Here is a 15,524-nt window from a genome sequence, read left to right as displayed (position 1 = left end):
GACAGGAACCCCTTGGTCAAATTGTATCTTTCTTTATCCCGTTTTCCTATTAGAAAAGGTTGCGATGAAAGATCCTCCGGACTTATTGGACAGGCAGAAATGCCTGAACGCCTTGGCGTCTCTTCGACATGCCAAATGGTTTCAGGTTGGCTCTTTGTTATTATTTTTTTGTTACTGTAGCCTTGTGCAGGTTTCGTTTGGAACACCTGCCACTTAATGATTTCTGTGCACGTGATGTATAAAATGGGGCGCTTTCTACCTTATAGGGTTATTGTAGGAGCAAATGAGTTAATTTAGGTAAGGTACAAAGTATAGTTTCTACTACAGCTAATGATGTTTAATTATCATATAATCATTTTTGGCTTAGTACTCTGATTTTCAAATGATGGCTTATAAAATACAAACCGGGCTGAGAAAAGCCGAAAGATAGATAGATGGTTGCCCAGAATGGGATTGCCATGAGGCTATAAAAGCTATTTTAATAATATGCATCCTTTACTTTAAAATCTGCCTTTCTAAACTACAGTTTTACTGCTTTTAATAACTTAATTTTTTGGTTTGCTTGACAACTGATGAATGAGTGGCTAATTATTATTCACATTAAAGAACCTATCCATGATCCATGTGCTTAAAATGAAGACTGGATTTCAACCGGGATATTGGAATCATTTTGTTTGTTTTAGGCAAGGGCAAACGGATTAAAATCATGTGTAATTGTCCTCCGCATTCTGCGTGATTTGTGCAACAGAGTTCCCACATGGGCACCATTAAAAGGATGGGTAAGTATTTATGGTTAAAAGCAAATTCTGTAGCCGTAGTCAGAGGAAATCCTGTAGAAATGGCTACATTCTGAGTTAGGTGTGCATCATCTATTCTCTAGAAAAAATGGTACATCTTTTTATATACTTTTTTTTACACATATAACCTGTTTTTTCTACCGTATCATATTCGTATTACAGAGTCTGAGATATTTTTCTGACAAAAAGGTTCTATATCTGTTAGAAGTGACTGTCTTCTTGCACTTCACTCTGTACTGATGGTTGATTACTAGTCACCTACTGCCCGTGAAAGCCTCCTTGACACTGGCACATTTCTCTTTCAGGGCTACATCCATTTAAAATAAGAATTACCTGATATGCCTGTATATGGCTCCCATATCCTCTTTTTCTTTCTCTTTGAGTGTAGACACTTAAATATAAGTTCGTTTTAGTAAGTAAAGTCGGGCAAATAGTACACGTAACACAATTGTGGACATAGTTTATAATGTGTATTGCAAAACTTATTTCATTTGGAAATGATTATGCTTGGCCCAATCAAGACCACAGTGAAGAACGTTATAAAACAAATAAAGCTATAAAGGGTCATTTTAGAGTAATCTAACAATTATTACTTTGATATAGTACATGAGTTTTTCGTTTATTAACTGGAGATTTGGTCTTTCGTTTATTCTTACTGTAGTACTTGGGGCAGGCTGTCTGAAGAGAAGTTGTAGGTGGTTTGAGTGCTTCCTAGGTTGAATAGGAGACAGGTGGGCTGGGTTTGAACATTGATTAGTTATTAGCTATTACTAGCTTAGACGAAATCTTGTTAAATCTTTGTTAAATCAATTAGGTGACCACAGTTTCTTAAGTGATCCTTTCAGGGTAACCAAAAACAAAGTTTTTGTAACATAATGTCTTCTGAATATGTTATCTCAAAAATGATTGATTTAAAAACTCTGGCTGGGATAAAAGTTGATAGTCAAGCAGGAAAAGTTTAATTGGGCCCTAAATATTAAATTGACTTTCACCTTTTTGGCCTCCATTATAGATAGAAATGTCAGCTCACATTTAACTGGAATCCTTTTAACACTTGGTGCATGTACTAATTTGTAATTTAATATCTTCTAGCCACTAGAGCTTATATGTGAAAAGTCTATAGGTACTTGTAATAGACCTTTGGGCGCTGGGGAGGCCTTGAGACGAGTAATGGAGTGTTTGGCATCTGGAATACTACTTCCTGGTAAGGGTTTCAAACTCTGGAGGCAGAAGAATCAGAAACATTTCGTTTTAGTTTATTTTTCTAAATATGTGCTAAATTTGTCCACTGCACAGGAAAATGATGCGTAGGTGTTGTTTTGCTTGGAATGTTAGCAGCTAGAATGTTTGAATGTTGGAAAAGTGCTATAAAACTCTCTCTTTCAATAACTATAATTTATGTTTTATACGTACTAACATAAAAGGTACTAATAAGATATTGTGTCTGCTATGAATTTGCTTTACCTAGAGCTTTGAATTTGAAAATGTAGATGTTTGGTTAAAATGTATGAAGTTCATTCTGTTCGCAGTCTGGTGTTTAATTTGGAAAAATTAAATTTGGTCTTATTTTACATATGTAATCCCTTTAAAGATCTGGGATGGTTCATCATGCTGTTTCTAAATTCTCAGAGTAAGACCGAATTTTGTCCTTAGATACGCAAGTGACTTCCAATAAAATAAGGACATTTAAGTGTTACCATATTGAAAATGAGAGAGTGTCCTTTTTATTCCATTTAATTGAGCAGACTTTTAACCTAGTTCCTCAGTTTTTTTTTCTTTTTCTCTCCATTCTTTTCTCTTTTTGTGTTAGTTTATGGAATTCTAAACTCAGTTCTAAGTGGTGCTTGTGTTTTTCTTTTGCCTTTGCCTCAGGGGGTCCTGGTCTGCATGATCCTTGTGAGCGAGACCCAACGGATGCTCTCAGCTATATGACCATCCAGCAAAAGGAAGATATTACCCACAGCGCTCAGGTAAAAGATGGGGCATGTCCATTTAGATGTATTTAGAGAGAGATCATAACTTTATTTTCTGAATCATTCTATTTAAACACTTTTTTCTTGTTGGCTATTGGGGACTTTTGCTATCATAAGGATAGCACTTAATGATTGTCTTTTTAGTTACATGTACTTTGAAAGGCTTTATGAATGGCCATTGAAATTTGAATAAATATTATCTTTTGTTCTTTAGCATGCACTCAGACTATCAGCCTTTGGCCAGATTTATAAAGTGCTGGAGATGGACCCCCTTCCATCTAGTAAGCCTTTTCAGAAATATTCGTGGTCAGTTACTGATAAAGAAGGTGAGTGTTTTATTGGGGTGGATGTGGGCAGTGGTGGAAATGGTCATGGACTGCATCTCTCATTGGAGTGGAAGGAACTTAATTGTTAATCCAAGTCATGTCTTGCTTTTATTCCTGACTTTCTTCTCTTCTGTCCCATCAGTAACATCAGCTTATATCGTTTATTCTTAGTAGTGACAAACTCACTTAGCTATGTTGTCCAGATTCCAATCTATCCAGTTTACTGCACAGACTTAGGGACCACACCTTGAGAACCAGTGGTCGAAGGGGAAAAGATGAGCCATAAGCTGAAGAGGAGATGTTATCATGGTCACTGACCAATTAGATCTTTGTCATGCTTGAAAGTGTTATGTAACTAAGAAAGAGAAAGATCTAAAGGAGAAGAAAATTCAAACATATTCCATTTGACCTAGTCTGTCTGAACTCACAGTTTCAACAGACAGAGCACAGGCTTTGGGGCCAGTATGACCTTGGTTGGTTCCAGTCAAAGCTCCACTACCTGCTAGCTTTAGGCCTTGAGCGATGGGTTCATCTCTCTCTGTGGGGATATTACCCCCACTTTATTGGCTGATGTCAGATTAAAATGCCCAGCCCAGGGCCTGGATTACAGCAGATACTCAGCCGTGAATCACTTACTCACCTCATTGTGCACAATACATGTTTTCCCCCCTTCCCTTATCTCCTGTTATGCTAGAAAGTGGGATATTTAACACGAGTTATTCTTCACCTGGGACTCAGCCCATCTCCCACAATGGATATTATTCTAATAATTTTTATATGACAACAATAGTGTGATGGCTCAATCTATTTATTTAGACAACAGAATTCCAGTGGGTTAAAATACTTTTCAGGGAGTCCACAAAACCAAAACTGTTTCGTTATAATACTGTAGCTTTTTTTTTTTTTTTTTTTGGTCTTTTCCGTGTTTTGTCCCATGAGTGTACAGTTTTCCAGAGGCTGCATGTGACATGTGACAACATCATTACTCTGGCTAATGGAATGTTTTTTTGTGTAATCCTATATTAAAACTTTTAATTTCTAATATGCTAAATATTAATAGATATTACCCAAAAAACAAAGCTCTTTGAGTGTTCGGTAATCTTTTAAGAGGATAAAGTGGTCCTGAGATTTACTTCTCAGAGGTAAGGAATTCTCTAGATCCTACTATATAACTTAAACACTGATGCTCAAGAAGTATTTGTGGAGTGAAAGCCACCTTCTTCTAGAGGGTGCTCCACAGCAGCAAAGATTTTTTTTAGGGGGGGTGGCAAAGATTTTTTGAAAAGGATTCACATAGCCATGTGACATTAAGCACTGTGGATTGAATAAAATTTTCAAATATTTATAGAGATTCTTGTGATTAGTATAGAAAATTTTGTTTGGGGGCGCCTGGGTGGCACAGCGGTTAAAAGCGTCTGCCTTCGGCTCAGGGCGTGATCCTGGAGTTCCGGGATCGAGCCCCACATCAGGCTCCTCTGCTATGAGCCTGCTTCTTCCTCTCCCACTCCCCCTGCTTGTGTTCCCTCTCTCACTGGCTGTCTCTATCTCTGTCAAATAAATAAATAAAATCTTTAAAAAAAAAAAAAAAAAAGAAAAAAAAGAAAATTTTGTTTGAATTCATAGCAGTTCTTTTGGTTTTGTGTTTTTTTTCTTTGACTACATAGTAAAAGTATATTTACTGTTGTGTGGCTTAGTGTTTTTGTTTTTTAACTTTAAAGGTCTTTCTCAAAAGTTTGGAAACTGTTGATCTGTCAATTTATAGCTTAAAATAGAACCAGACTGTCAGTGTTTCCATTCAAGCACTATCAGTTATTGGCTGCATGAGCTGGGCAAGTCACTTAACCAGTCTGTGCCTTAGCTCTCGGAAGAGGGGACGCTGGCCATTGCCTGCAGACCCTTACGGCAGTTTTCTTCAAATCTTCATGTTTTTAACACCTAGCTTCCTGACATTGGCATTTAGACTTTATTATTGTAATTCTTGGTGATTTCACTATGTGCACTCAGACAATTTTTTCCCCAAAATTTTGACTTCTTAATTGCTTGACTTCCTCTTCCACAAATATTTTGTCTTCTGTCCTACCTTAGTTACCCATACTGTGGACGTACCCTAGAACTGTCTTCAGTAACTGTACTCTCTCCATAATCTTATTTTTAAGAATCCCACTCCTCATTGCCTCTTGTCACCATTCTCGCTAGTACCCTTACTCCAGTTCTTGAGCCTCACCACCGATTCTCTTACCTTTTCATAGTCTCTCACCTTTCTCATGTTCTCTCTTCTGTCCTTTCTCTGCTTCTATTCCGTGGTCCATCATTATGAGCACTCTCTAGCACATGCCTACACTTCCTTGATCCTCTCTTCCTGGCACAATTCTAACTCTGGGAAAATCCAACTCTGTGCCTAGACCAGGCTATTGAACATTGTTGGAGGGAAAAATACAGTCACCTTGACTTTTCCCTTTAGGTCTCAGATGTAAATAACCTTAAGTAGACCATCTGTGTTGACTGGCAATCCCCCTGTAAGTTCTAGAGTTCTCCAGTTTTCCTAGCTAGATAGCTGTTCGACACCTTTTCTCATTTCATACTTCCTCTTCCAATACTTTGCTCTCGTCTGATGATCTTGTTTGCTCAAAGGACTCGTGTATTTGGATAAACTCCCATGACTCTGATAGACTACCCAGGCTCTAAAGACCAATCTTTCTGCTTGTCTACAAGTGGACGTTATTGCAGCAGTTCTCTCTTTTCTCACCAGCATTAACTCCTCCCTTTCTAAGGGATCATTGTCATCAGCATAAAAACCTGCTGTAATGCCTCCCATTTGAAAGATGAAACCAGGGGCGCCTAGGTGGCTCAGTTGATTAAGTGTGTGCCTTCAGCTGAGGTCATGACCCTAGGGTCTTGGGAATCGAGCCCTGTGTCGGGCTCCCTGCTCACTGGCAGTCTGCTTTTCCCTCTCCCTCCCCTGGCTCATGCTCTCTCTCCCACCCCCCTCAAATAAATAAAGAAAATCTTAAAAAAAAAAAAATTAAAAGATGAAACCAACCCCCCGCCCCCAATTCTGCCGTTCCCTCCAACAGAGTCCCATTCTCTGCTCCCCTTTATAAGCAGTACTTTTGGGAAGAGTGGCCTATTCTTTCTCCTTTTCTTCACTTTAAAAAAAAGACTTATTCTAATCAGGCTTTCTTCCTCACCACCCTACCAGAGTCTTTGTTGTGACCTTCATGTTACTGCACTCAGCAGTTAGTTTTCAGTCCCCATCTTAGCCGACATTTTAGCCACATTTGACAATGTGGCAGATGAACACTTTTTTTTCTCCCCAATTTTGTTACGATATAGTATGTATACAGAGACGTATAAAATGTATCATTTAGAAAATGATTTAAAAATTACATGCAGTCACTACCCTTTTTAAGAAACAACATTGTTAGCTTCTCAGAAAGTATCTGTTTATCTCTCCACATCACCTCCCCACCCCATAACTACTAACCATTCCTGACTTGTTGATCATCATTTCCTTGATTTTCTTTTTATCTTTCCCACCTGTGTATGCTTTCCTAAACAATTTGATATTGCCTAGAATTTTATAGAAAGGGAATCAAACTAAGTTTAATCTTCTGTGATTGGCTTCTTTCTCTCCAGCATTGTTTGGGGGAATACATTCATATTGCTGCATATAGCTAATGTTTATTCATTTTAGTAGCTACATAGTTTCCATTATGAATGTACTACAACTTATCCATCTACTTTTGCAGGATATTTGGAGTCTTTTCATTTTTTAGCATCCACCTGTAATATTGCTGTGAGCATTTTTATATGTGCCTCCTGGGGTGTATATCCAGGATTCACTGTGGGCTAGTATATGATCTAGTAAATAGTTATATATATCGGTTTATACTTTGACCAGCAGTGTATGAAAGTTCCTGGTGCCCTATATTCCTCAGCAGCATTTGTCATTGTCACACACTTTTTCTGACATGAAATACTGCTTCTCATTTGACTTGTAGGTCATTACTTTCTCTTGTTTTTTCTAGCCACATGGTCCTCTCCTAAGCTTTGTTGGCTTTCCCCCATCTTCCTGATTTCTGAATAGAGTGTCCCAGGGTGCAATCCTCAGACTATTTATTTTTATTTACACCCACTCTTTAGGTGACTTCATCTAGTCCCTTGTCATGAAATATATATATATATATCTACTGCCAGCACTAGCTATCAGCCTCTGACTGCAGACCTAGATATCCAAAGACCTCCGCAGTGTCTCCACATGGATGTCTAAGAGACACCTCAAACCTTAGATGTCTAAAATCCAAATTCCTGTCCTTTAACCCTCCCTCTGATCTGCTCCTTCCATAGTTTTATCCCTGTCCCAGTAGTTGGAAACTGTGTGCTCAGGTCAGACGCCTTCACCCTTGAGTCCTCTCACTCTGATACAGACCAACAGCAAATCCTGTCTGTTTTACTTTCAAAATATGTCCAGAACTCAGCTATTTCCTTAGCTCCTTCACTGCTGTCATCCTGGCCTACACTGTCATCTACTCTTACCTGGATTATTGCAGTTGTCTTTCCTATCTGGTCTTCCTACTTCTGCCCTTGCCCCTGTTGTCTGTTCTCAGCAAAGCTGTAGTTCTTTTTTTTTTTTTTTTCTTCTTAACTTTTTATCTGGAAGTAATTATAGATTCACAGGAAGTTGCAGAGATAGTACAGAAAGGTCGCATGTTCCCTTCACCCAGTTTCTCCCAGGTTACATCTTATGTAACTATAGTACACTATCAAAACCAAGAAATTGATATTGATACATTTTTTGCCATTTTTATCACATGTGTAGATTTGTGTAACCAGCGTCATAATCAAGATGCAGAACTATTTCATTACCACCAAGATCTTTCTCGTTTTGCCCCTTTAGCCAAACCCACTCCACTCCCTAGAGCCATACCTAAGCCCTGGAGATCATGCATTTTTCTCCATCTCTATGATTTTGTTATTTCAAGGATTTTATATAAATGGAGTTACACTGCATGTGATCTTTTGAGAGTCATCCCTCCCGTCCACCCCCCCCCCCCAGCCCAGCATAATTCCCTTGTGGTCTGTCCAGGTTGTTGTGTGTGTCAGTAGTTCATTCCTTTTTATTCTTGAGTAGTATTCTATGGCATGGATGAGCCAGAATTGGTTTAACCCTGCACCTATTGTAGGACATCTTGTTTGTTTCCAGTTTTGGGCTATTACAAATAAAGCTGCTACAATCAGTCTTGTGTAGGTTTTTGTGAACAGTACACGAATCCTTTGTTGTAATGTTTTGTCAAGTTTTGGCTCTAAGATTATGCTGGCCTTATAAAGTGAGCTGGAAAGTGTCCCTTCTTTTTCTGCTCCTTGGAAGAATTTGTGTAAAATTGATGCTATTTCTTCCTTAAATATTTGGAAGAATTTATCAGCAAAGCCTTTTGGGCATGTGGTTTTCTTTATGGGAAGGTTTTAAATTATGTATCTAATTTCCTTAATTGGGAAAGGGGTGTTATCTTGCCAGAGTTTTGGTAAATTATGTTTTTTTAGGAATTTGTGCCTTTTACCCAAATTTAAAAACAGTTTATAAGATCTTATTTTTTTTATTGTCTGCAGTATCTTTAGTGATGTGCTCTTGTGTACATTTTGTACTTCCTTTTTTCCCTGATCACTCTCGTTAGAGGTTTATCAGTTTTATGAGTCTTTTCAAAAAAATCAACTTTGGGGGCACCTGGGTGGCTCAGTCGGCTGAGCATCTGACTCTTGGTTTCGGCTCAGGTCGTGATCTCCAGGTTGTGAGATCAAGCCCCAGTCAGGCTCTGTGCTCAGTATGGTATCTCCTTGAGATTCTCTCCCTCTCCCCCTCCCTCTGCTTTGCACCCATATACACTCTCTAAAATAAATAAATAAATCTTTTTAAAAACTCAACTTTGGCTTTGCTGATCGCTGATCGTCTTCTAGTATATGCTTATATTCTATTTCATTGATCTGTGCTCCTATCCTTTGTTTTTCCTCAAGACCTTCTTTGGGTTTAATTTGCTGTTTGTTTTTTTTTTTTCTTTTTTTAACTTTTTGAGGTAGCTGAATACATTATTAATCTCTTTTGGTCTCTTATTATATATACTACTGAGGCTATAAATTTTCCATTTTAAGCCCAGATTTATGTGCATTACACTCTTTTTTTTTTTTTTAGATTTATTTATTTTAGAGTGTGTGAGAGTGTAGGGGGAGGGGCAGAGGGAGAGAGAGAATCTCAAGCAGACTCCCCACTGAGTACAGAGCAGATGCAGGGCTTGATCTCAAGACCCTGAGATCTTGACCTGAGCAGAAATCAAGAGTCGGAAACTTAACCAACTGAGCCACCCAGGTGCCCCACATTACACTTTTTTTTTTTCCAAGATTATTTACTTGAGAGAGTGAGAGCGAAGAGAGAGCACAGAGGGAAAAGGAGAAGCAGACTCCTCACTGAGCATGGAGCCTGATGTGGGGCTTCATTCCAGGACCCCAAGATCATGATCTGAGCTGAAAGCAGATGCCCAACCGACTGAGCCATCCAGGCGCCCATACACTCTTTTGACTTGAGTATTTTCATTCTTGCTTAGTTAAAACTAGTTTTTGTTTTCCCTTTCTAATCAGCTCTTTGACACATGAGCCATTTAGATGTCACCGCTTCATTTCCAGACGAATGAGGATTATCATCTCTTTATTTTTGAGTTCTTGCTTATTCTGAGATCTGAGAACATACTTTATATGATTTCTGTCCTTTGATATTTCTTGAGACTTATAACCCTCTACGTGGTTTTTGTAAATGATTCATACTCTGAAAAAAATATGTATATTCTACAGTTGGTGGTCAGAATGCTCTTTATATGCCAAGCCACGTTTGTTTATTGCGTTGTTCAAATCTTATATACCTGTACTGTATTTTTTGTTTACTTGTACGTCACTTCCTCTCTATCGTGGATTGTCTGTTTCTGCTTGGAGGTCTGCCAGTTTTTAATTTATACTGTGCTTTTTCATTTCTAGAATTTTGGCTCTTTTATAGTTTCAGATTTTCTGCCAGAAATTCTTCTTGTCTTTTTTTTTTTTAAGCATTCTAATCATTCTTTCTAATAAAGTGTGTTTTTGAAAGCTGAATCATTTGGGTCCCTTTTGGGTCTGTTTCTGTTGTCTGCTCTATCCCTTGATTTTTGATCACAATATTGTTTTCTTATGTACTTAGTTATTTATGAGTGCTGGAGACTTTAAATGAACAGTTGTAGAGAATTTAAAACCTAGAGTAATGATATCTTTGGAGGATTTACATTTGTTTCTGGGCAGTGGATTTGGTGATCCTGGATCATTTGAATGCAGTTAAGCATTAAGATGGGCTTGAGTCCCTGTGAGATCCAGACTGTTTCTAGTTTATTTACTTCTAGTATATGACATTGCAGAGGCCCAGCCCCCAGTGTGGGGGACTCAACAGGCCTTCTTTGCTTGGTGAACTTAAGATTTTGACCCCTGAGTCCTGAGTGCCTGCTAGAAGTTACTCTGTCCAGTTCTTAGTGGCTTCTCCTGGATTTGGAAGATGAACCTATGGGAAATAGGGCCTCTAGTGTAGGGTTTCCATTATCTCCCAGATATTGACTCCACGGTTCTTTAGTGTCCAGGAATAGATATTTTTTCTACATTTTGCCCAGCTTTTCTTTTTTCTTTTTTTTTTTTTTTAAAGATTTTATTTATTTATGTGACAGAGAGACAGCCAGCGAGAGAGGGAACACAAGCAGGGGGAGTGGGAGAGGAAGAAGCAGGCTCCCAGCCGAGGAGCCTGATGTGGGACTCGATCCCGGAACGCCAGGATCACGCCCTGAGCCGAAGGCAGACGCTTAACGACTGCGCCACCCAGGCGCCCCTTGCCCAGCTTTTCTAATTGCTTTTCTCAGGAAGGCTTTTTGAATTTGCTTACTTTCTTATACTGGATAGTGAAACTTAAATATTATGTAAAAGTTCCTCTGGTGAACTGGTGGCAGCTAGGGTTGGCAGATACTGCCCCTCCTCATCTTCTATAATTATTCCCCTTCTTGTTTAGGCTACTCCAACCACTCAGGCCTTTATGGTGTTTTTTTAGCATGTTCCTATCTTAAGACCTTTGTATTTGCTGTTTTCTCTGCCTGGGGTTCTTCCCCAAATTGCTGAATGGCTCACTCTGTTATTTTCATCAGGTCTTTATCAGCGGGTCACCTTATCTGTGATACCTCTCTGACCCTGCTGATGAGCACCACATGTAAAATAGCAACACCTCCACCCCCTCAAGCCTCTTACTTTTCTCCCATTTTGCTGACCATCGTATGACATATAATTAGTTTCCACCACTATGCGTAAACTCTTTGAGACATTGTTTTGTTCCATTACATGTCCAGCACCTAAAATTGTCCCGCTCAATTAGGGGCACCTGGGTGGCTCAGTTGGTTGAGTGTGTCTGACTCTTGATTTGGGCTCAGGTCATGATCTCAGGGTCATGAGATCAAGCCCTTCACTGGGCTCTGCGCTGGGAGTGGGGCCTGCTTAAGATTCTCTCTCTCTCTCTCCCTTTCTCCCTCCCTCCCCACTTGCTCACTGTCTTAGAACAACAACAAAAAATAATAATAAAATAAAATGCTTAATTAATATATTCCTGAATGAATATGAGAATGAAATTATGACAAAACTATAGGCTTCATAGGAACTTGTGAGGATTAAATAAGTTAATACATTTAAGTGAAGACATTTACAGTTAAAGTATTAAGCACAGTGCCAGGCATATGGTAAACACTCACATATTGTTTTTCAAAATTGTTGCCTCTCCAATGATCACTTCTCATTTCTAGATATTATAGAGATTGAAAACGACTTGCTTTTTTTTCTCGCCTTACCATTACGACTAACACCAGATTTTACAACCCTGGGGCTGGGATGGTAGAATGAAGCTTAATCCATGGAACCCTCTTTATGTAGATGCAGGATTTAGAGAATAGATCTGTGTTTAAGCCAGCTTGTGATTTGCAGGCAATCAGGAAGCAGCTTTTAATGTAACTTAATGAGTTGGAGAGTGATTGAATAGACATCATTCCTTTTTAACTTTTATACTTTTATCTCCTAAGAACTCCATTCTGGGAGACTGGCACACTCACAGTTTTATGTAATGCAAGTGAAATACGATACTAAGCAGATATAAGCAAATACTGTTTTTGTTGAAGAGAACATCAAAATTGATTGACCTGAGTGGTAAGTATTGACTCAAGCAAATGCTGAAGTCAGTGTTTACCACAAGGGACAGTAAATCTTGATGATCAGAGAATATATAGTTATCTCAGTATTATTATAGAGTTTCACTAGAAGTATCCGGAAATCTTGTGGAATGAATCTCTTGAGTATAACTTTCCTTTTGGAAAAACCCAAGAACGAACTTTTAAGTTGAAGACACAAAGTTCTTTGAAGTCCTTACACATCTTGATGAGCTTTTCCCTGATTGTTTTTAACTTGGACAGCCAAGTTCCTCCCTTGTGCCTGCCAGTGTTATTAGCTAGCTGCTGTATTCAAGAAATTGATAATCAGTTCAGTTAGTTTTTGTTCCATACCCATTATATCGTTTATAAGTCTTATGTTAGATAGTTTATAAGATACAAGTCAAGGGGAAAGTATCTTTGATGTTCATCAAGTTTAGTAGAAGTACAAGATCTCTATATTTGAAATAGGCAATGGCACAAGACTACACATGATACTTTGTTTCCGATAACATAGAAATTCTTTTAGAAAGTTGAGATGAGAGAAGAGGAAAGTTGAAGAAGATGAACTGTAAATAAGCTCTTTTTTTTTTAAGTTTTTATTTTAATTCCAGTTAGTTAATTTACAGTGTTGTCTTAGGTATAAAGTATAATGATTCAGCAAGTGGTGCTCGTCATGACAAGTGCACTCCTTAATCCCCATCATATATTTACTCAACCCCTCATCCCCCCCAACCCTTTCTGGTAACCATCAGTTTGTTCCCTATAATTAAGAGTCTATTTCTTAATCTGTCTCTCTCTTTTTTTCCCCCTTTGCTCGTTTGTTTTCTTTCTTAAATTCCACATAAGAGTGAAATCATATGGTATTTGTCTTTCTCTGACTTATTTCACTTAGCATTATACTTTCTAGCTCCACCCATGTCACTGCAAATGGCAAGACATCATTCTTTTTTATGACTGAATAAAATTCCAAAATATATTTATAATAAAGAATGAGTATATGTATATATATTCACACACATATGCACACCACATCTTTATCCATTCATCTATTGATGGACACTTGGGTTGCTTCCATATCTTGGCTGTTGTAAATAATGCTGCTGTGAACATCAGGGTGCATGTATCCCTTTGAATTAATGTTTCTGTATTCTTTGGGTAACCCAAGTAGCATGCCTGCTGGATCATAGGGTAGTTCTACATTTATAACTTTTTGAAGAACCTCCATACTGTTTTCCATAGTGGCTGCATGAGTTTGTATTCCCACCAGTGTTGCAGAGGGTTCCTTTTTCTCCACATCCTTACCAACACTTGTTGCTTCTTGTGTTTTTGATTTTAGCCATACTGGTAGGTGTGTGGTGATATCTCATTGTGGTTTTGATTTACATTTCCCTGATGTTGCGTGATGTTGAGAATCTTTTCATATGTCTGTTGGCCATGTATGTCTTCTTTGGAGAAATATCTTCTTTCCTTTTTTTTTTTTTTTTTTTTTTTTTTTTTTTAAGTAATCTCTACACCCAACATGGGGCTTGAACTCACAACCCTGAGATCGAGTCGCATGCTCCACCGGCTGAGCTAATAGGCACCCCTGCCCATATTTAAATTGGATTATTTGGTTTTTGGGCGTTGAGTTGTGTTAGTTCTATATATATTTTGGATACTAACCCTTTATCGGATATGTCATTTGCAAATATCTTCTCCCATTCCATAGGTTGCCTTTTAGTTTTGTTGATTGTTTCCTTTGCTGTGCAGAAGCTTTTTATTTTAGTGTAGTCCCAATATTTTGTTTTTGTTTCCCTTGCCTCAGGAGACATATCTAGAAAAAAGTTGCTATGGCTGATGTCAAAGAGGTTATTGCCTGTGTTCTCGTTTAGGGTTTTTGTGGCTTAAAGTCTCACATTTAGGTCTTTGATCCATTTTGAATTTATTTTTATGTATAGTGTAAGAAAGTGGTTCGTTTCTTTCTTTTGCATGTGGCTGTTCAGTTTTCCCAACACCATTTGTTGAAGAGACTGTCCTTTTCCCATTGTATATTCTTTCCTGCTTTGCTGAAGATTAATTGACCATATAGTTGTGGGTTTATTTCCGGGTTTTCTATTCTGTTCCATTGATCTGTGTGTTTATTTTTGTGCCAGTACCACATTATTTTGATTATGTAAATAAAATCTTGAGTAGTATTTGAGTAGGCAGACAAAAGAATGGTTTGTAGTATGAGAAGTAGAGTTCCAAAAGCATAAGAATTTAATATGTGGGCTTAAAAAATTTATACAAATAATAAATGTTAAATTATAGACATATCTGAAAAGACAAATAAAAATAAATCCTTGCCACAGAGATAACTACCTTTAACATTTTGATATATATCTTTGTAGACTTTTTCCTGTTCATGTGTATAGAGCTGAGAAAAATGCAGAGATATTTGTGCAAATGTTTTTCAGTGCATATGAATAAATAGGAAAATAAATATTGATATAAAGGGATAGTATTAAATTGTTTCATAAAGAGTCATTTAAAAATTTTTGATATTTTAAGATTATATATATGGTAATTTAATTGATCAGAGAAAGTACTATGGTCTTTGTGATTCCTAAGATTTTCCTTCCTGAACATATTAGATACATTTGGTAGAATAGGTAGACACATTGTTTTGACTAATAATGAATCTCTTAAATTTTTTTAGGTGCTGGGTCTTCAGCTCTGAAGAGGCCATTTGAGGATGGATTAGGGGATGATAAAGATCCCAATAAGAAGATGAAACGAAACTTAAGGAAAAGTATATAAAATCTTTATTCTTAGAGATGAGATTTGTAGTCTCAGGAAAATAAAAATTACAAAGTGTGATGAATTTGGTTGATCTGAATTGGAGTTTTAAGAATATATGTTAACGGAGAAATGGATGATTGGATAGCTTTCTTTTGTTTTTCGTCTTCATTGCTTCAGATATGTTAGTGTTGACAAGCTAAAATTGATGCTGTACATCTAGTACTTCATATCCCTGGTACAGCGATGTTGTATAGTTAAAGTGATTTTAGAATTACTTATGAAGTAAAATTAATTTGTATATGTGTTTTCAAATTCTTGTTTTTTTTAAAACCTGGTGAATTTATAGTGGTCACTCAGAAGCTACAGCTGCATAGATTAAGAGCAAAATGGTTTAATTTCTGATCTCATTGTTTTGTTTTGTTTTGTTTTTGT

General features: G+C 37.6%; 1 protein-coding gene across 6 annotated transcripts in view; it reads left to right on the top strand.

Annotated features, from left to right (window-relative positions):
* The window catches only part of STRBP (spermatid perinuclear RNA binding protein), a 127,783-nt gene that overhangs the window by 89,244 nt on the left and 23,015 nt on the right, over nt 1-15,524 (top strand). For all 6 annotated transcript variants that reach the window (XM_048223079.2, XM_044389581.3, XM_044389580.3 and 3 more), the window contains exons 6-11: nt 54-145; nt 684-779; nt 1,890-2,001; nt 2,670-2,767; nt 2,985-3,096; nt 15,010-15,102. In XM_048223079.2, the coding sequence (XP_048079036.1) occupies nt 54-145; nt 684-779; nt 1,890-2,001; nt 2,670-2,767; nt 2,985-3,096; nt 15,010-15,102 (603 nt within the window). The remainder of the gene's footprint in view (nt 1-53; nt 146-683; nt 780-1,889; nt 2,002-2,669; nt 2,768-2,984; nt 3,097-15,009; nt 15,103-15,524) is intronic.

The sequence above is a fragment of the Ursus arctos genome, unplaced genomic scaffold (genome assembly GCF_023065955.2).
Source record: "Ursus arctos isolate Adak ecotype North America unplaced genomic scaffold, UrsArc2.0 scaffold_18, whole genome shotgun sequence".
NCBI classification, from domain to species: domain Eukaryota; kingdom Metazoa; phylum Chordata; class Mammalia; order Carnivora; family Ursidae; genus Ursus; species Ursus arctos.
The sequence above is the reverse complement of the archived record's forward strand: the minus strand, read 5'-3'. Positions and strand labels throughout refer to the sequence as shown.